This window comes from Oryzias latipes, chromosome 16, assembly GCF_053564925.1.
Source record: "Oryzias latipes strain Hd-rR chromosome 16, Olatipes_Hd-rR_3.1".
In the NCBI taxonomy this organism is placed as follows: Eukaryota; Metazoa; Chordata; class Actinopteri; order Beloniformes; family Adrianichthyidae; genus Oryzias; species Oryzias latipes.
In genome coordinates, this window is record NC_136252.1 from 20860775 (window position 1) to 20881804 (window position 21030).

Sequence of the window (21030 nt, forward strand, 5' to 3'; positions counted from 1 at the left end):
TAGATGAAATGCAATGTGGTGTCGTCATTCAAAGGCATTGACATTCAATAGAAATGTAGCTTAAAAAGCATATTTTGAATAATAAAAGCATTCTACAGTTTGAGATATAATCTTTTTCGAGTCTACAGACAATACTGTCATACTTTGGAGTTGTCCATGCTGCTAAGTGTATAAAAAGTGACGCATTTTATGGCACATCTTTATACAATAGATGACTTTTATCTAAGCAGATTTTGCATTCTGTTTGTGTTTTTAAAAAAATGTCAACTTTATGTTTTAACAGTAAAAAGGTTATAAATGTAATACTTCTTGTGTGAGAGTAGATTTCAACATTAGGTAAGCTAATATGAGAAAAAGTTACATTTGGGGCAGAAATATTTGATCTTCTTTTAAAGCATCTTCTAGCCCTTAAGCACTGGCAAATTGTTTGCTTTTGGATTTAATTTGAAATATTTAGCTCCATTAGTGCTAATACAAATCTATTAAAAAAAAAAGCCAGAGCTGGGAAGAACAGCTGCAGAATCAAATTTACTTCTGTCTAGAGATCATAAGAACAGAAAAACACAGACATATCTGTATAAATCAGAGAGTTTATTTAGTTACAGAATAATTTAAAAGTGATGAACAGTCAATTCGGTGCTCTTCAGCCGTCACCTGCTTCTCCCCAGATCTCACAATATCAGCAGCTGTGATCGAAAGTCAGCTTTGCTCCCTGTCTTGGGGACTCAGAGATAAACCATATTACAAAAATCCAAACTCTTTTGCCCTTACAGACCCATCGACTGGGAAGAATCAGAACCATAGCTTAATGAATAGAAGCGACATTGCTTAGAGGTCTCTTGTACAGAAATTAGCAGCTAACGTCAGTCTTAGATCAGTCTCTATGGAGACCACAGTCCTTATAAGCCTAATGCACTTTCAGCAAAAACTAAGGCAGACTAGGTGGAAGATTTGTTCTCACACAGCTGCACAGATCATAGACAGCTGTGCTCCGAAGCTTGTTATACTCTCATTATCCTGTCCATGCGTCGGTCCCATAAGCTTGACAGAGTTTAATCTGTTGGAGCACGCTGTGCCCACTATGAATTGAGGATGAGGGAAACGGTTTGGTCCGATTGCTGATTTATGTTATGAGGTTGTAGGCATCTCTTGTTTCTCTTTGTAGACGCGCAGAATGGCCTCGCACACAAACTGGAACTGAGACTGGAAGACAGAACACCACCGGTTAGTGCAAGAATCCTTATTTCTATACATCTAGAGCGAAAAATACATACGGGAAATATGAAAACTAGTGCAACGAAAGCAAAAATGAAAGACATACACTGGAGGAAAACGTTAAAGTTAGTCTATCGTATCCATCTAACCTGCAGACATACCTAAAATCACCTTAGCATTTTTAATCCAACTCCTCCAAACTACAGTGGTCAGTTTTATTCTTTAACTGAAGTCAGAATAATATACATGTTGAGTATTTAATTTACCCTTCAAATAACCCGGGATATTTCACCAAAAACATAAATAATAGCCAGAATGAGACAAAGAATCAGCAGAAAGCTGGGCCTGAGTGAAGCCACACAGCTTGCAAGGTTAGAAATGTCAAGTGGGGTGCTCCATCTGCTCAGGAGGAGAGTGATGCTGCTGAAATGTTCTGAGCGGCTACAGAGGAAACACTTTCACTCAGATCAAATTATACATTGATGATCTCATTTCACAGATTTACATCATCAACAGGAACTAGTGCAGCATGCCACAAAACACAAATATTACACCTAAAATGTTGGATTTCTGTCAAATCTAAAAAAAAAAAGATTTCTAATAGGATTTCCTATATGGACTATGCATTTTCTTTAATTACAGAAACACAAATAAGTTGGATCCACCCGAAGGGATATTCTATACTTTTATAAGAGATAAAGCCTGGGATAAACAAGCTGCTCTCCTTTTAACACAGCTTCCTACCAAAGCCATGAGTAACATCTTCCTGTCTTTGCCAGCGGCTATAGACAAAACTCAAATCTCAATAGTTTAAATGGAGCTTCCCATCTTCTGCCTTCACTGTAGTCCTCTTTTATTTACTCTAAACATCTCAAAGAGGAAATAAAACACAAAACTAAGTGGTTATTATTCCAACTACAAATAATTTTTATAGTAAAAGGCTGATATATTCCCTTTTTCTGAGATGGAAAATGTTTTTTTTTCTCTCCTGACAGCTAATATTTCTCAGTGCCAGACTCGAAGTACTTTTAGATTACAGGGAGTCAGACAAATCATCTGGAGTCTCTATAATTAAAAGCTTGCTTTACATCAGACAGAGCACAGAAATGGAGGACAGCTTGGGGTGATCATACTGCAGTGCAATAAAAGAGTTCAATGAGGCTGAAAGCAGCAGTATCATTTGACAAACGGGAAGACCGGCTCGGTTTCTCTGTACCGTGGTTTGAACCATCATAGCTCGCTGATCTCTCATTGTTTTGACAATTTCCAGGGGAAACACTGGCTGACCCCCGTCCATCAAAGTCAGCGCCGTCTCCATGATGATCAGGACGCCGGTTCGTCCAATACCAGCACTGATAATATAATTTCAAACACACATTACGTTTAACAAAAGTTGGCAGGAAGGACACTAGTGATTCTTTTCCAAATCAATCTTTTAAACGCCATGTTACCTGCAGTGGACCATTAGCGGCTCCTTGTCCCTCGTCTCTCTTACAGAGCTGACAAACTGCAGGAAGTCTGACGGGTCATCGGGCACGCCGTGGTCCGGCCACGCCACATACTGCAGGTGTGTGATCGCACGCTCATCACCCAACTGCAAATCAAACATGCAAATAAAAAAAGAGAAGCAGAAAGCCAGGATAGTTAAAGTGTTGCATAATCATTATGAATGTGTTACTGTTGGGTTAATTACCCACATGAGACACTGCAGCACTAAAGGCTTAAACACGGATGTTGTTTCACACATAGAAGGGCTGAAAACCAGGCAGGAGGTTGGAACAACAGAGCTAGACATCCATGCCATCAGTAGGTGACAGAGAGATTATGAAACCCAGAGATAAAAACAAAAGGAGAGAGAATGGAGGAAAAGACCGGAGTTTAAGGCTGCTGGGAGAATGGCTGACTTCAGAGTTTCTAACGGGCATGTAGCCTGTGACTCCATGCAGGGATTATCGCTCCATGAGAGGAACAGATGGGCCAGCGCGGCGGTATCTTTGTATGCATGTGCATGCGTTCATACTTCATGCCTCCTTGAGCATTCTCTGCTTCTTTACCTGTTCGGCATAGAGGCCGGGGCTTTTAATCTGATTACCTACCATGACACAGTTTAACAAATAAATAAAAAGTCCCAGACACCCTGACACACCTGCCCCCTATACACCTCCACACAGCGACACTTGACGCACACACACGTGCAGACAAAACCCAGCGGAAGTGACTGAATGCTGGATGTAGTTAATTTGCCAGGAGGGGCTGCTGCCTGCGGTGAGATCCGTTGTGTGGCATATGGTGTAAACATGCTACATGCCGTGGCAACATACAATGCAGAAAAGCAATGCATTGTGTGTCTGTGGTCTCGCCTTAAATGGACATGAAATCAGCTGGAAACTTTAATTGATTTCAAAATACTTAAACATAATAAAATAAACTGTAAACTGAGACAGATTTCAAAATAAATGACAAGAAAGTAATAATAATCAAAGCCGCGGACAGCGTTGTATGGCTTGTAGGAGCTACCTGCCCTTGCCACCCGCCAAGGTCTCTTACTCTTCCTCAGGTTGCAAAACCTCTCAAAACCCACTTCTACAGACTTGCATATCCACCCTAATTGATTTATGATTCTATTGTTTATTTTTTTTACTTTTAACTACTGTTTTATTCTTGTAACTGTTTTTTCTGATTGTTTGTACCTGTAAGGTGACTTTGGGTGCCCAGAATGGCGCCATAGAAATAAAATTCATTATTATTATTATTATTCTGCCACTCTGGTCAGAACTGCTTGTGACAAATTCATGAAATTATACTGTTGTTTTTTTTTCCTCAAAATAGCGATGTTTCTATTGGTTTTATCTCCACAGCAACCATTTTATGTTTGGGTCACCTGGGGGTGATGAACAGATCTATACAATTTTTAGAACAACCAGCAAAAGTAAACTTTTGGATTTCCTTGGCAACGGCGGTTTTTGTTAACCACGCCCACAATACTTGTATAGTCACATCGTATGTTTTATCATATTATCAGCTTGTGCCAGGGATTCATGCATTACATTTTCACAATATTTCAGTTAAAAAATGCACAATCTCTAGGAGGGGTTTAAATATGAAACTGGTACTAAAGGTGTTTTTCTATAGAAAATTCAAGATGGCGGCCTTTTTCTGAGGTCAAAGGTTAGCAAAACTTCAGTTGTGGTTATAGACATAACCTGATGGCATGTGGGTGAGTGTTTTGGAGAATAATTGAGCGTGTGGCAAGGGTCATATTTTTGCTCAAAGGCACACTAATGTATAGATATCGATCAGCTGCAGGTTCATTTAGGAGGCGACACATAATCTCATTGCTATAGCTTACCTGAGTGTGTTTCAGGGTGAACCGTCGTGTCACATAAGCCAGGTTACACTCCTCCGAGTGACACTCCACTGACATGTGCCCGTAATCCTTCGCTTTCGGTGGGTGTGGCCAGTACTGGTGGCACTTGGTCTGTGGAGCGTGTGGCGCAAACAACATATCACAGTATTGACGGTCTTCAGGATACAGTTTACTGCAGTCGCTTCACAGCAGCTCAGCTCAACTCAACTTGGAGCAGATCAACCCATATTTAACAACCTGAGGAACAAGACCTGTTCGTCAGATGCAGCACCGGGGTCTAGAGTCGTGATCTATACATTACAAATGAGAGTCTACCATGTCTTTATGGATGGAGCAAGGTGAATTATCAGAAAAAATGATCAATTAATGAGAACATCTGGTTACTAAGCAACAGGCAAGCTGAGGCACAGACATTCAGCAAGACCTTGGTATCTTGCAGCCTCCGTAAGGATGCATTTATACCAATAAAACATTTTTTCCTCATTGGAATCCAGCTCTCACACACTGAAACCGTGTAATTACTGACACAAGAGCTAATCAATCATTTTTGTGTGCAAACATCCCCAGTGAAACTCCTAATTACTATAATCTTGTATCAAGTCAAACATGACGTATCGTAATAATGCGCAGGTCATGCTGCAGTAATCAGTTACTGCGCCGCTGAAATCGAGCTGAGCGAGTTCAAGTGTTTCCCTTATTGTTTACTCATTTCCCATCCTTAAAAATAAACTTTTTTTTTTTTTTGCTGTTTCCAGTTTTTGAGAAGAAGAATGTTATATACCCGTCCCCTCTCTGTTAGAGTTGTAAGCATGATGACGGTGTGAATCTGCTGCTCCCACACAGTCTGCCAAAAATGAGTGCAGGTCTGTGGCAGAGGACCCTGTGCTGCAATATATTGTAAACAAACGCCAGACTCTGGGGGCGCCACCTACAAAACATACAAATAAGTACACACACACGCATGCCGCTCAATATGTGGTTACGCTGAAAGTTAGATAAAGACAAGACAAAGTTTCCCTGTGAGGTGTTCACCGTGATGTGGCTGGCGTTAATGTAGTCTTCCTGACTCTGCAGTACCACTCTGGTGGCATCGTCTGGAAAGGAGAGCAGGGTGGCAGCAGGTGAGGAGCAGAACAGACCTGTCAACTTAAGCTCAGCCAATTCAAAGTCATAAGGACCCACAACTGCATGATCTAAATAGAGGTATCACGCATTTAGGGAAAGATTAAGGTGGCGCCACTGAGCAGCGAAAGGACAAAACGTCACGGGACACACGGCCAAATAAAAAACAAACAAAAAAAAACACTCACACGGCAAAACATCCCTGTACCGATTCTTCTCCTGGTTTTCAGGGAGTCGTGAACAGTCTTGTGACATTCCGGGCTTCCTCCTGTATAAATTCTAGGGATTACAAACATGTAAACAGACGCACACAGACATAAAGAGAAACTAAAAAATCCAGCAGAGTCAGGGAATCTTTGTTTTCTGAACTACATCCAACTGGAGATTAGGGTCAACATCTGTCCAAAAAGCATTTGAAAGGCTTGCTGTGATTTCAAAACCCAACAGACCATGACAAATATAAGGCTGCTAATAAAAAGACAAACACGTTTGATTTTGTTTTTTTGTGGTGTTCTGGCTCAGTGTAATAGATTTGACCGACTTTAGCTCCCACTTGGACTCTATGTACCTCAAAATGAAAGCACAGCGTGCCAGACTGTATGCCTCTCTCCAGCTGTCTCATCGATTCCTCCAGCGTTTTGACCCGCTCTGACTGGCCGGGGGACTGCGGCTTGCTGTCATGTGAAGGGATGGTGAGTGTGAGGGTGGGAGGTAGCTGCAGTGAGGGCGCCACTCGGCCAGAACCTGGATATAAAAGAGAGTTTCAAGGTTGCTATTAATATTTATAAATCTCTCAAAAGTGCATTTTTGAATCAGCACTTTTTGACGGCTACACACCTTTACGTTTGATAAGCAAGGCCAACTGTCGGGAGTGCGATTCCCTGCTGGCTCGTATAAACATGACCACTTGGTCGTGCGTGTGCTCAGAAATGTCTCGACCGTTAATGAGGACGATGAGGTCTCCCTCCATGAGTTTGGGCTCAGATCGACCTGCCTACAAGAAGAAAAGTTTATATTTATGGGACATCCACAGCCCAAAGTTCAGATAAACTGATATTTTACCTTCATGTTGTGGACCAATAAATAAAGAAAATCAATGATGTCAAGTGTAAATTTAAAAAAAAAGAGAGGTGACCTAATTACAAGAAGTAAGAAATGTACAACTCATTAAATAATTTATGAAGTAACAATAATTTAACTTTGTTTTTTTTACAGACTAAAGTGGCCATTTTATAAAATCACACAAGACGAAACAAAAGAAACAAAAAAGCTTGAAACAAACTGCGTACCTATGAAACATTACATGAACTTGATTTAGAATATTTTAGCCAGGTCCTGCTTGCTTTTGTTCCTCTTTTTTTACACAACCGTGTACCTTTAAAAACTCTTGTTTTTCTAGCAAACTGCTCTTAACCAGGCTTAACCAAAAAGCTTCACATTTAAACAAACATTAACCCACCCACCCATCCAGCTGGTAGCCAGTCAACATAACTTTCCTTTAGAGTTCTCTTTGCTTTTCTTACCAGCCAATGGAAAGAGCCATTACTACTTATCAACAGATTAACATTGGATTTGGATTTTCTGCATTTTTACCCAGCCTGTCTTACTCGGACTTGGGAATTTCAACACTTTATAATCTCTTCCAGCCTGATAACTTTCAGTCATTCTTTTTCAGAGTTCCTCACAAGTGTGTTCTGGGTAACGCCACGATCAATGTGCATAAATATAATGTGGTCCTGTGTCGTTTAGACTCTTGTTTTTCAAGATAAAACAATATACTAACAGACAGTTGGTTATCTATTTGCTGAAGACTAACCGTTTTTCTTAACTTAATGTAGCTGCATTCACTTTTACCACAGACAGAAATTTAACACTGCATCAATCCCTGCAATGAAGATACTGGGAAACGTTGTTTCCTTTCATCTGATGGATATCTGACTGATACATGGGATGCAAGTATTGATTATTAAATTCAATTGATTGATTTTCTTCAGAATTTATTGATATTAAAGTTTGAAAATGGTTTTGATACGCTTCTGGGTTTGGTAAGTGAGCTGTGCTTCAACAAACACCATCAGTTGCTCTTTATGCAATGATTCGTATTTCTTTGCCTTTTGGTAGTTTCATTTATTAATACAATTTGTAAAATCAAAGAAAACAACTAAGTCTGATATTAGTTTATAAGATTTTATGCGTGATCTCACTTTAACTGAACAAAAAGACCAAACATATAAATGTGAAAATATGCAACACTTACCGGGGAGTCTGGTTTGATATGGGAAACAGACAGGGGCATCTTCTGATCCACCCCACCCTGATGGGTAAAAAAAACATAATCATGAGACGAAATCCTAAAACAACAACAGAAAAGTATAATAGATGAATGAAATGAGGGACATACTTTAACGTTGAAGCCAAACTTGCCCTCATGGTCTGGAGTGATACATATTAGCATGAGGTCTCCATCACCCAAAGCATCCTGCATGAGGAAATTTTTATTTCAGACATGCATCAAACCCCGTATGAATATGTTTAGGATTTAAGGTGAGGTGGAGCACCTTATTATAGTAGGGTGGGGTGTCCTCCTCTCCTATACTATCATCAGCATGGGACAAAGCATCATCTGGTCCTTGGCTGTACGATCCAGAAAGGCTAAAGATAAAAAAACAATAAAATATTTTTTTTCCTAATCTGATTAAGTTTTGTTTTCTTTCATTTGAGTTCAGTAAAAACTAGACGTTCATTTGTGAGCAAAACTAACCGGTTAGGTGAGACGTCTCCTTCGCTGCCTTTGCTGCTGCTCACAGAGGCTCTGTAAGTGTAGAACACATCCTCCCCCAAAGACATGTTTTTCAAATCCGCAGTGAGCTCCGCAGAGGACGGGCGAGGCTTTCGGATCTCATGGCGAACTCTGGGACTCCGCCTGCCCCAACAAACACAGCGGCAATCAGGTGTCGTGAAAAATAAAAACTCAATTTTTGTCTCAATAAAAAAAGAAGAGATGGATTAAGCCGTTACAACATGACAGTGGCTAATGAATGTTGTACCAGTTGGGGGTGGATGGAGGTGATCTGGATGGCAGGCTCTTGGTTTCAAGATGTTCTAATGAAATCGACCTCTGCAGAACCGGATTCCACACCATGCCGCCAACCACACGCTGGTAAACAGGGCCCCTGCAAAAAAAAAAAGGGGGGGGGGGGTGTTAGAAATCAGCAGCATTTATGATGAAAAGATTGAATGTATGAAATAATTTGGAAGCTCACGTCTCAGCTTTGCTGTTGCTGAACCCCAAGTGTTGTGTTATCAGCTTTGTGTAGGTCTGAACTGTGCTGTTGCCCTGTTTAGGGCTCTTGGCGTTGCGGTTGGAGGAAAAAAAGGAGTGGTGGTCCACACATGAACGCCACAAGTTCTTGCAAGTTTTAGGGCAGAGAAGAAGAAGAGGCACTTCACAGTCTTGGGTCTCCCCCTGTAACATGCAATAATTACAGTTTACAATCAACATTTTTGAAAAGGCAAATAATGTGATTCCAAAGTCAACTGTGATTAAACATCTATGAAGAAGGCAGAAAATGACTCACGTGTTTCTGTTTTAAATGTAGAAAAAAGCGTTTCCTCTTAAAAGAAATCTTGATAATTTTCCCCCTGCATGGAAGTAGCACAGCTCATCAGCAGTTAATGGTTAAGAGTTGAATAATACAACTCATTATTACTCACCAGGGGAAGAAACTGGAACAAACCATATTGCAGAATATTGCGACCCCACTTGAGGTCAAACCCACCATTAAAGGTGTATTGTTAGTGTCCTGGAAGAAGACAGGATTGACCAAAAAAAAAATGTTTAAATAATGTTCATTAATGCAGTTTAATATTGTAATAGTAAAAACTAAACAGAAATTTCAGTTAAAATCCCATTTTACATTTGATTTTTTACAACCATGGTTTGTGTTTGAAAGAATGCAAACTATTTGATACTTGCAGAGATTTAAAACCTTGTTTTTAGACATTCAAGATATTCAACCAGGTTTTACGTTAATTTAACTTCTCTTTATTCTACACCTTTATAAGCTTTTTTCTAAACAACACACTCAAGATTTTTTTGTCTCATTAAGAGCCAGGAATGAGAAACAAGGAAATAATCGTTGAGATTAATTAAAATCCTTTTACTCTATATTCCTGACAATAAAAAACTTTTACGACAAAATAAACAAATTCCACTGTGATTTTTGCTTTTATTTCAAGAATGTCGTTTTTAGGTTCAGGAAATGTTGATATGTTAGAGTGACATCCATTATTTTGGAAACAAACACAGATTTATGTTCTAGGAATATGAGCCAGTTTTAGATTTATTATAGAGAATTTATTAAAATGGGTCAACTTGTGCTCAGATTGTATTCTTATTTGTTCACATTTTGTTCTAATATGAGTTATTTCCACTTATTGCAATAGCTTTTGATATTAAAATGAACAACACTTAGTTAAAAACTCAAAAAATACAAACAGTTTGCTTAAAACTATAAAAAAAACAACAATAATAACTATTATTTTTCTCTATAACATTGCATTTTAATTCATTTTAACAGTTAGCTTTTAGCTTATTTTTCTCTTTTTAACGCTTGTGTGTAACTGCATGGTCATTTTAGTACTTCTACTGAATTTCTTCTTAATTTTAGTGTTCTTTTCTTATTTTAGGTTCCCTTTTTTGCAGTGTAATGTTGAGGGGGACATTTAAAATGGCCTAAATCATTACAAGCTCAACAACTTACACTTTGACACAAAAAAACAAATATTCTTCTTAAACATACGGGTAATGAAAACATGTGGTTTAAAAAAAACAAACATGTGATTTTCCTATTAAAGCTTAATCAAGTCACACTACCATAGCAGCGTGAAGCTCCACTCCATACAACTCCAGCGTCCGGGCGGTGTTGAGAAAACACAGCTCAGCATCGCTCTGCTTAAGCCCTCTAAGAACACAAATACAAACAATTACGTACAACAACAAGAACCTGTTATTCAATCGTTATGAGCAAAGAACTGCCTCTAATACTTATGCTGGGGATGGAGATCTTCCACTTTGGAAAGGAAATCTTCATTCTGTTCGGGCATAAAGTGGCATTTGGAGAGGTATCCGGGGGCCCGGGACGGACAGTGATCCCCAATTTCCGCTACAAGAGACAGAAAGATGACACCGATCATTTAAACAAGCAGCAGCCATCCACTCATGCTGACATCTTTATGAGAGGGATGTTAATTGAGATGATAGAGGGCCCCCTTCAATGAATAATTACTCACACAGTTGTTATTAAGTCATTCATCTTTTTTTTTCCCTCTAGGAAGAGATTAGGGACTTACACTGCACAGCATAGGACGCCAGCACCACTGCAGCATTCAGCGGACACTGCAACCTGCAATAACAATAATTACGCACACTATACACAAACACTGTGTACAAGAGGGACAGGTGGTGAGGTTTGAAGTTTTTTTTTTTTTTGTACAAACCGTCCTTCTCTGATGTCGCTTCTAATCTGAAGGAAGTACAGGTGCCTGCGGGAGCGAGACAAGAGGAACTTAACACACCCACGCATGCTTTCTGTATCCTGCATTGTTATAGCCACATCAGCTGTCTGGTTGTGCTGGTTAGCAGATCTGTGAATAACTGTACACTACAGCATTTAGACAACTGCTGAACACAAAAGCAAATTGGTTTTCTAACTGTATTTTTTTTCATCTACTCAGGACCAGGTTTTCATTTATTCTGCAAAGTATCAGGTGTAAAATTGAGTGCAGCCATTCACCGCTTTTCTGCCTTGATAAACAGACAGTGTTTGCACACAGGAAATTCAGTGACATATGTAAATAAAGGCCTTGCGGGTCAAAACATCCAATACTGGGAATAGCAAAAGAGTAGATGATAAGTGTGACCACAGAATTTCATTTAAAACACTTCTTGGGTTTGAGGCTTGTGCAAATCCTCAAAATAAATCAATAACCTTATATATATTTTATGTTAAAAAAAAAGATGAGTGCAACAAGCTGAATGTCTTTTTGTGGCTCTCACAACCCTAAGGCATTCTTAAATACATGACCACGCCTCTAAAAGGCTGCATGTGCAAAGGACCCAGGAATTTTTTAATAAACTACAATTTTCTGGAAAAACAAGAAAAAAAATACAACCAAACAAGACGTAACAACCGCCCAAAACAGCAGAGTGACTCTTGTGTCCGAATTCCTTCCCTACTCTACCAATAGTGCACCATATAGTGCATTCGCCATTTTGTAGTGCTGTCCGAACCTACAAGTGCCCTAGAAATTTCCCAGAAGTCTCTGCGAAAAACCAGTGCCCATCGATGCTCACTAGATTGGCGAATATAGACCACAATGCATTGCGTCTGAACAATTTCTGCCAAAAAAATGTATTTAAATGTATTTTTTAAATAAACCAATGTTTTTATCTTCAGAAGACAGTGGATTCATATCAATTAGATTTGAACTTTGTGAAATCGATGACGTCATATCCACCGTTTAAAAAAAAAAAAAAGTAGTGAGCATTGCCGAAATGCTTTTAAAATTCAGAGCACTAGATAGTCCCGCACTATATTAGTAGTTAGGTGTTAGGGTGGGAATTCGGATATAGCCACTGCCATTAGGGGCACAGTAAATGTCTGCATTCCTTCGTTTTTAGCTAAATAAAGTCAGGATTGCAAAAAAATAATTTAAAACTTGAAAAAATTTCAATGAAAGATTTTAAAGTAATAAATGTAAGTCATCATTGAGGGGGGATGAGAGAGGGGGGATGAGATGCGCTCTTGTGTTGGGTTCTAACCTCGTCTGGTCATGCTGCAGAGAGTTGGGATCGGAGATGAAGAATCGTACTCTGAAGTTCAGATAAAAGGGGGACACGAGGCCTGTGCGGAAATGTCATTTCGTTAAAAAAAAAAAAAAAAAATCACAACCGCTGCCACATCACAACTGACGCTGCTTTACGGGTATTTTTTCCATCTGTGCACTGCAGTAGGTTTAGAAAAACCCACTGCACCTGTGCCTCAACAAGTACCCTACCTTTGATTTGCTTCTTCAAGGGTTTCTCAGGCTCCAACCATCTCTGAAAGCAAAAAAAAAAAAGATTCATAGTACATTGAGGCTCACTGCAGCTAAAAAACATTTATGTAAGAACGCCCTGTGGTTATCATCAACTTAACTGCAATCAGCTAGCGCAAGACATTACAATCTGTGTCCAAATGAGCGGCACATGAAGGGTAAGCTCACAGGAGAGTGTGTGTTGGCTGTGAAAGAGGCTATGGCTGTGCTGGATTCTCTGATCTGCAGACTGAAGAGCTGCCTCTCCTGCAGGCCCAGGTGGTCAAACACCAGGCTCAACAGAACCTCGCCTTCATCCTGCTTCTGAAAAATGGAAACAACAAATGGCATTACGCTCAGCCAAAAATATCCTGTCAACTCTCCTGGATATGACTTAGTCTGTTGTTGCTTTTGAAGGGGAATGGGATTAAAGGCTATAAATAACAGTTTGTAAAATGTCATTTATTCCAGATAAGATTTGATTACTTCAACAACAACAAAAAAACATTGTAGTTTAATTAGTCAAGGTTTTATTAAATGAGTCTGAAGGATATGCAGCCGCTCGTCTGCATCCGCTCCGCATTAAACCTCCCACTCCCTGTAACTGGAGTCATATTCCCATCACAAGTACTAAAGAACTAAAGTAAACTCATCTTTCAGCAGGAAACTCCATCATATTTGGTGAATTTGAACACAGCATTTTTTTCAGCCTTTCAGGATGACAAATCTTTCTAACAAAAAGAGTGATGGAGAATCCAGTGTGTAAAAAATGCTGCACCCTGAAAGTAATTCAGAGATGGCCCTTCTGCTGAGAGTGGGTGCTGTATTATGACATGCTGATGCAGACTGAAGATGTGACGAGCATATGCAAGCTGCAGGAGGTGAGAGTGACCTTCAGGCTCACAGTGTTGAGTTAGATGTGACTGGAAACAATGAATAAGACGCAGCTCCATCACTCATGACTATGCGACTCTGAGCGCTACAGGAAACGACATGCGAGGCAGCAGTAGACGGAGCTTAGGTGAGCTACGCACGCTGACTCTGAAGGTCTCGATGGTGCCGTCCAGCAGTTGAACTAAGCAGAGCAGGTCCGGTTTTGGCATGTCTGTTACCGCGGTAACTCTGCTTCCCTATCCAGACAAACGCCCTGCCATCGACTCCTCTCCGAGAGGGGACCTGGAGACACACAGACATACACAACAGCAAACGTCAGATGTTTCTAGGCTGCTGTCTTCCAATGAAAGTACCTCCCACAGGATGAAAATGTGTGGTGAGTAATTCATGTGCTGGATGGAGCACAGGCCCGCAGTGAGTAATACACTATGAATGCGAAGGAGTGACGTGCTCGAGTGTGTGCGTGTGTTTGTGTAATCTCTTATTATATGGCTTGGGTCTGAACATGTCCATTCCCTCTCACTCCTGCATCTCTGCCTTTTTGCTGGCAGCTGAATGATAAGAATGTTAAACATTTTCAGAGTCAGAGCCCGCCCTGGCCCCTACCTAGTGCACAAAAGCTGATATCAGACCGGCAGCCTGGAGCAAGCCCATGCACACAAACACACTCTCAAACGCATGTGTGCCATGCCCAATCAGAGAATATGCATGCAGGTGAGCATCTACACGCATGGATGCCAGCACGCTTACATGTGTCCTGTCTTGGTTTTCCAGGCGAGCAGATCTGGCCAGCCCGTCCGGCGCAGTTCCTGAAAGGTCACACAATGTTTGAGTTAATGTTTGAACGCAGAAACACACTCTGAATATATTAGTAGGAAAGCTGGCCCCAGCTGCATGGCCAGTTTTCCACAATAACCCCTCTCTCAGGGCTGGATCTGCAGGGAATTTACAAATAAATGCCCAGAAAAGGTAAATCCATCATCAAGTCATTTGGGGATACATTTGAATAAGGTTTAGATATTTAATTCAAAAGTTATATCAAATTGTACTGAGATGATCAACTTTTAGAATTCAAAAACGTATCAAATAACCATTTATAACAAAGAAAGTATTGAGAACATTTGCTAGTACCCGTTCAAACTTGAACGTCTCATGTAGTTCTCCTCGGTATGAGACATTTCACTGTCTAAACAAACCATAAGTCAAATTATTAGGCCCGTTTCTCGACATCCCAGACTGTGACTTAGAAAGTCTGCCGTTAACCTCTTTGCACTTTGAGCCACGGCGCAAGCGAGGGAACCTGTTGACAGCCTCAAATGTTCTAAAAGCTACACCCAAAAAAGGAGGAACACGCCACGGCTCTACTCGTAACATAACAGTTTTGCCAAGTTCCAGTTTTCTGGGGAGGAAAAACAGTTTCAAACGAGGAGAAAAAGTCTTACTACCTCCGTCCCTCCCGCTTCGAAGACAAGTCATATACCTGAATATTTCCGGCGTGAAAACGTCGGGTCGGGCGCGTCGCAAAAAGCCAGGTATAGCTAGGTAAATATCCGGGACAAGTTTCCCATCCCTGTCTGCGCTGACGGCGCAGGGCCCCGCCCCTTTGCCGTGCGCGCTCCCGACAGAAAGTTAAAGCGCGGGAGCGAGCTTGTAAAAAGTTGAGGAAGGACGTAAACAAACAGTATTTCCTTTTTAAAAGATATTTTATAGTACTTTTAGAAATTAAAAGACAAATAAATAATTGTTTAAAAACTGTAAAATACTATGTGTGATTAAAAATGAATAAACAATGTGAATTTTTATTAACTATATTATTGGTCATATAATCAAATGTTTACATCTGTTTTGTTTAAACACATGAATTTTATTTGTTTAAGGGGACAAAAACTGTTTACTAAAAAAAAACATTTGTTTAAGTAAAATATCTTGTTAACTAATACAAGTTTATTTGAAAAGAATATCTAATGATTTATAACGTTAATTTTTCTTTATGTAATAGAGTTGGAACAGTCCGTATATTCTCCAAAAGTAAGAGACGTGAATTATATTCAGGCCTCCTTTATTTAATAAACACATTTAATTTTTTATAAATTAATATTTTTCTGAAATAAATTTGTGTTATTAAATGTTATTTTTTATTAAATAACACCCATTCATTAAAATTGAACCACTCAGTTATTCAAACAGAAACAAATTGAACCTTTCTGCTATAGGGCTATTCTTTTTTTGTTTGGATGCTATGTTAATCATTGGGTTGAGATACTAGTTCTTGACAGTTGTTTTAGGACTGTTATTAGACAATTTTGTCTGTTGGAAAGTTTGTGATCAAAATAAAACCCGTCGACCCACTGAGGGAAGAAAAAAAGCAATGTAATAATGAAAAAATAAATCTCTCTGCTTTGTTTCCCAATGTTTTCTGACTCGCTGTGGCCATCTACTGGACATAAGCAGTACTACTGTTGCGTTAACCATTTTTCACATCAACGACCGTTACGTTTGTTCAACATAATTTTTCGGCTGATAAAATAATTGCTTCTAATCACCAGATATATTGTTGAAGCACACTTATTAACTTATGAGGATTTGTTTTTTTTATTTGATTCTGATTTTTAATTCTGATTTTTAAAATAATCGTAAATAATACCTAAAAAGTAATTAACTGTACTGCTGTGCCTCTTTCAAAAAGTCTAAATACATTAACAGTAGCCATGATAAATTAATAGCTATGTGAAAGCAGCACTTTTAATCCTTTATTTGATTCATTTAGCATGAACCTTGGATAAAGCAGTTGTTACCATGACGACAATCCATATATGAGGTTTATTTTAGACTGATGAAACAACAATCAAAATCAACTTAGTGAGCAACAAAGTCATTTAGACAATCAGCTATTTAAAGAGAAATACGTTGCAACTTTACTTTTGGTTAGCACCCTCACCTCAGTGAGAAGGCCCTGGTTCAAATACCAGCTGGAGTTTACATGTTCTATCTTGCATTTGTGGGTTTTCTGCAGGCACTCTGGCTTCCCACAGTCCCAAAACACATTTCATAGGTAAATTGATGTCCCCAAATTGCCTCTAGGTGTGCATGTGAGTGTGTGGGCCTGCGACAGACCAGCTTCTTGTTCAGAACGCTGCCTTTGCCCAACAGTAGCTCAGTATACTCCAGCAACCCAGAGACCCCAAAATGGATTTAGCAGTTTCTGTAGATGGATGGATGGATGGATGGATGGATGGATGGATGGATGGATGGATGGATGGATGGATGGATGGATGGATGGATGGGTGGATGGGTGGATTGATGGATGGATGGGTGGATGGATGGATGGGTGGATGGATGGATGGATGGATGGATGGATGGATGGATGGATGGATGGATGGATGGATGGATGGATGGATGGATGAATGGATGGAAAATATACCTGCCCAATGTCAGATGTCAACGTCCAATCCTCTTAAGTTATCTAAACAAAGGCAAGTGAAGTATTAAAAAAGTACTTATGTAAGATTATTCAAAGTGTTACTAGTGGTAAAATTACTCAAGTGTAGAGTGAAAGTATGAACGTTTCTGATTTGTACTGTTTTGAAATACCACTGGCAATTAAATCAACTGTATAATAGTACCATTTATTTTGTTTTTAGCGTACCTTTGAAAAAAAAAGGATGTGTAGAATAATAAAGCATTCCCAAAATTTGATTCTTCAATAACTGACCTGCAAATATTTTGGATTAGAAAGCATCAAGCCAAATTTAAATAAAGTCAATTTGAGATTACTTAATTTTTATGTATAACATCCTTGCAACTTCAAAATATTTTGGAGAGTATACATTTTTTGGTTTCTGACATGTTGGGATTCTGATCAGTGGAGCAAGAAACTCACATTGACCAATACCACTGCTGAGGGACGTTCAGCAGCAGAAGAAAATGCACTACCTGCAGGACAAGAGAATACTCTTGAGTGTTCTCATGTCTTGCCACATGCATCAAGTTCTCTCACAAATGACACATTTCTTTTTCCTTCGAATAAAGGTTCTTGTGCTAAAGCTATAAAGTAAATTCAATGAAAAGCCATGAAAGGTCTTAGTCACTTTCTGGGACAAGAGAAGGTAAGTGCTCTTGAACGCGTTGGGAAAACTGGAGCAATGGGAACAATTACAGAGCAATACTGAAAGCAGAGATTCCTGACTTACAGCACTAAGAATATGCAGGATTTGGCAGAAAATTCCAAATGACCAGATGTCATCTTTTTGACTACACCTCTCACACAGGTTTCTTTTAGTAATAATATTAAATAACAATAATAATAATGGATTTATCTGAGCCTTTCCAGACCCTTTTAGAGTTTATGCAGCTTTTGTAGAACACCAGGATTTGTAAATGCATATATAGTTCATGGTCAAATTGTTATAAGCATTTATGTAGTGTGAAGACTAAGATCTAAGGTTCATGCTGCGTGCCAGGTGGGAAGCAGATCACATCTAGGTTGTTCAAGTGGGGCATACTTTATAGACATAACCACGCTTACTTTAACCAAAATCTGCAACAGACTTCTATGAAGACACTCCGAGAGATCTTTGAGAGGCCCAGAAGAGAGATTTCCTCGCTCTGATCAAGTCAGAAAGTTGCACTGGGGAGTCTCATGCCACATCTGGCACAGGGCCATTCCACATCATGACAGTAAAGTGATGAACTTCCTCAAGGCTAATAACCCTTCTCCCATCCAACACTTACCCCAGCACTAATAAATGCAGTGACATCAACTTACAGAGCTCCAACATCTCAGTTCAATAAGTGAACCACGAGACTTGAAGTTGCCAGTGACCTGGATCAGCATTGATGTTTCCCTGCTCATTGTGTGACAATTAATCTCATCATGTGCTGTGATCATCCTTCCTCCTGGCTGCTCTTTTTAATAGTCTTAACTGTGTTTTGTGAGTGAAAGAAGTCAAGGAGAAACTGAAGTCCCCCTGATTTGGAAGCTGATGCGCCATAACATTTAAATGTGAGAATAAAGCCAGTTGAGAGTGGCTCGATTGGGTAAACTTCCAACTGATGAGTCCGAAAGCACACCATGAAAACCTTCTCTGATGCAGCTGTCCTGGTTGGCTCTAGATTAGGAGGAGGAACATCAACTGGGCTCCAAAACTGGACTAGCAGTTTCAGTGTACCGTAGGTGGAAACAGACGAGATACACTTGGGATGCCAGATGTTGCCTTTAAGCTGAAATAGAATTTTATGAAGTGTATGACTTTCCTTTTTTTCCAGTTGAAGGTATTCCTTTTATCAGAACCTAACATGAGCAGTCCCCTCTCAGCTCCGTGACAGAAAAAGGAAGGGGTTTCAACACCTAGTTCTAATTTAGAACTTCAAGTAAACTGTTCTTTGGGTGCATCAACCTAGAAAAATCCCAAAAAGTTGCAGCACCCTGGGGCCGTCTTGTCTTTTTCTTTGCCACAGACTGTCATGGTGTCAGAGCTAAAAGACAAGTTTTATAACAACATGTTTAGTGTAAGACTGTTTTTCATCCACATCTGCACTTATTCAGCTACAGATAAATAAACGCTCTTTTGTGCTAATTCACAATAAACCTATCACTGACAGACACTTTTGTTGTGCAAAACTAAGTAAGTTTATCCTGATTTCATAAAAGCGATCCTAAGTATTTATCTGGTTTCCTCTAACAAATGTTACTTCTGCAGCTTTGAAGATGAAAGCATCTTCAAACATTAATGCAGTGCTTTTCAAAATAAGAGGTCAAAATAATGCTTGTATGCGTTGGTAATCCATAAAGGCTGAAGCACTGTTCAAACTGATTTAGAAAGAATTGGTTGATCATTTGGAAGATCAACACTGTAGCTCTGTTTAGCAGAAGACTTTAACAAGTTGTTGTGTGATGTCTGACTTCTGCTTGGTGTTTCTTCCTTTTTCAATGCCACGGCAGCACTCTCACCTCAAAGCGAGAAAGCCTCACTGGGTCTTTCATTGCTGTACATACACAGGTTTTGTTTGGGCTTGCCACAGTCTAAGAGAAATGCTCCATAGATTGATTGACAGAATTATCTCTCAGGTGTGAGTGTGTGGCCATGTGATGAATCGGTGAACTTCCAGGCCATTCCGTGCCTTTGCCCTGCAGTGGCTAGGATAAGCTCCAGCAACCTCTATGACCCTGCACAAGACTGAGTGGTTTAGAAGATAAATGGTAGTTTCACAACTAAAAAAATGTAATCTGTAACCACAATTTCTAAAAACATGTGCATCTCCTTATGATCCAATCAAAACATTTGAAAATCACTTATTTGTACAAAGACAACATAAGCTACCACATACTTATTTATTCTCTGTTTATAATTCTCCTTTAGTCAGAGAAATTTCTACTTTGGGGCTTGTATTTTCAGTTTGTCAATGCAGACCTTTTCAAGTTAAGTTTTACTTTGAACATTTTAACTATTGAAAGTTGATACAACTGAAAATTCACCATGTAAATGATCCAAGACTTTAGCAACACCCTCAAAAATGGTCTCAATTAAGTAGACTCAAATGTGTGTCCTTCAGCTGAGATAAAGGTTTTGATAATCTTCAATGAATTGTTTGTGTTTCTATTAGTGATCTTGCTTTTTTAATGCAGTCCTGATCCTTATTAGTTGATATGTACTACATGGAAAAATTATAGATTTAAAAAATAATTTACACCATTTCCAAGAGGTAAAGTCAAAAGATTTTAGTCTCACAGAGAAATTTGAGGTAACTTTCTGATGATTATCCTCTTTTATTTTATTTTAATCTTGATACAAACATTGACAGCATGAACAAAAAAGATTTTACAGGTTATATTAATAAAAACAAAAAAGATAGACTTTTGGAATGAAAAACATTTGTGTTTATACTTGACCTTCTTTGCTCACTCACATGCCAGAATGAAGCAAAAGTGTCAAGATGTTCAGGCTGTGTTCAGTGACATCTGCTGCATTCCTTAGGGGTGAAACCGGCTCTGACCTGTTTCCATGCAGGCAGAGTGATGGGGTGACACATCTGAGACGAGACTGAGGGTTCATCAGACCAGCAAAGGCTAGTTCATGGTGGTGTGACGTAAGAGAGGGGAGGTTTCTTCTCTTTCTGGCTACCCCTGCTAGAGACACCAGCACTGAAAAAGAAAGGAACCTCCTTCTGTTCCTGTCAGAGGATCGATTTTCTGCAACAGCATCAGACCCCGTGCCCTCTCTGCCTTCCACTCCATGGTTCTAAAATTAGACCAGAGAGACACGGGGACAGACCAGATGTTAATGCACTTCATGTTCGAGAAATCACACTGCATTCCTCAGACATTCTTTTGCTCTTTCCATATTCAGGTCTCTTGA

At 39.5% G+C, this 21030-nt stretch overlaps 1 protein-coding gene across 4 annotated transcripts; it reads right to left on the reverse strand.

Annotated features, from left to right (window-relative positions):
• Positions 1 to 572: 572 nt before the first annotated feature.
• On the reverse strand, positions 573 to 15298 carry ptpn3 (protein tyrosine phosphatase non-receptor type 3). 4 transcript variants are annotated; one of them, XM_023964167.2, is made up of 27 exons: positions 15156 to 15298; positions 14426 to 14484; positions 13816 to 13957; positions 12971 to 13105; positions 12764 to 12806; positions 12528 to 12609; positions 11204 to 11248; positions 11057 to 11109; positions 10752 to 10869; positions 10581 to 10668; positions 9419 to 9507; positions 9283 to 9346; positions 8968 to 9170; positions 8752 to 8877; positions 8466 to 8627; positions 8263 to 8356; positions 8106 to 8183; positions 7962 to 8018; positions 6542 to 6698; positions 6273 to 6448; positions 5893 to 5983; positions 5615 to 5676; positions 5364 to 5510; positions 4565 to 4693; positions 2667 to 2809; positions 2432 to 2567; positions 573 to 1203 (listed from the first exon to the last, which is right to left on the reverse strand). In XM_023964167.2, exons 3-27 carry the CDS (start codon positions 13882 to 13884, stop codon positions 1129 to 1131), a joined length of 2622 nt encoding a protein of 873 aa, XP_023819935.1. In that variant the 5' UTR covers positions 13885 to 13957; positions 14426 to 14484; positions 15156 to 15298; the 3' UTR covers positions 573 to 1128. The 4 variants fall into 4 exon arrangements, with proteins under 4 accessions (XP_023819935.1, XP_020565843.2, XP_023819936.1 ...); XM_020710184.3 differs by having other exon boundaries at positions 12904 to 13105; positions 15156 to 15293; XM_023964168.2 differs by having other exon boundaries at positions 15121 to 15276.
• Positions 15299 to 21030: the final 5732 nt, after the last annotated feature.

Coding starts and splice junctions, on each gene's coding strand:
- ptpn3 (XM_023964167.2), bottom strand. CDS start 13,884: ATGCCAAAACCGGACCTGCTCTGCTTAGTTCAACTGCTGGACGGCACC. Junction 9,171..9,282: donor TACATTTAAAACAGAAACAC/GTGAGTCATTTT, acceptor TGCATGTTACAG/GGGGAGACCCAAGACTGTGA. Junction 6,449..6,541: donor CTTGCTTATCAAACGTAAAG/GTGTGTAGCCGT, acceptor TTTTATATCCAG/GTTCTGGCCGAGTGGCGCCC.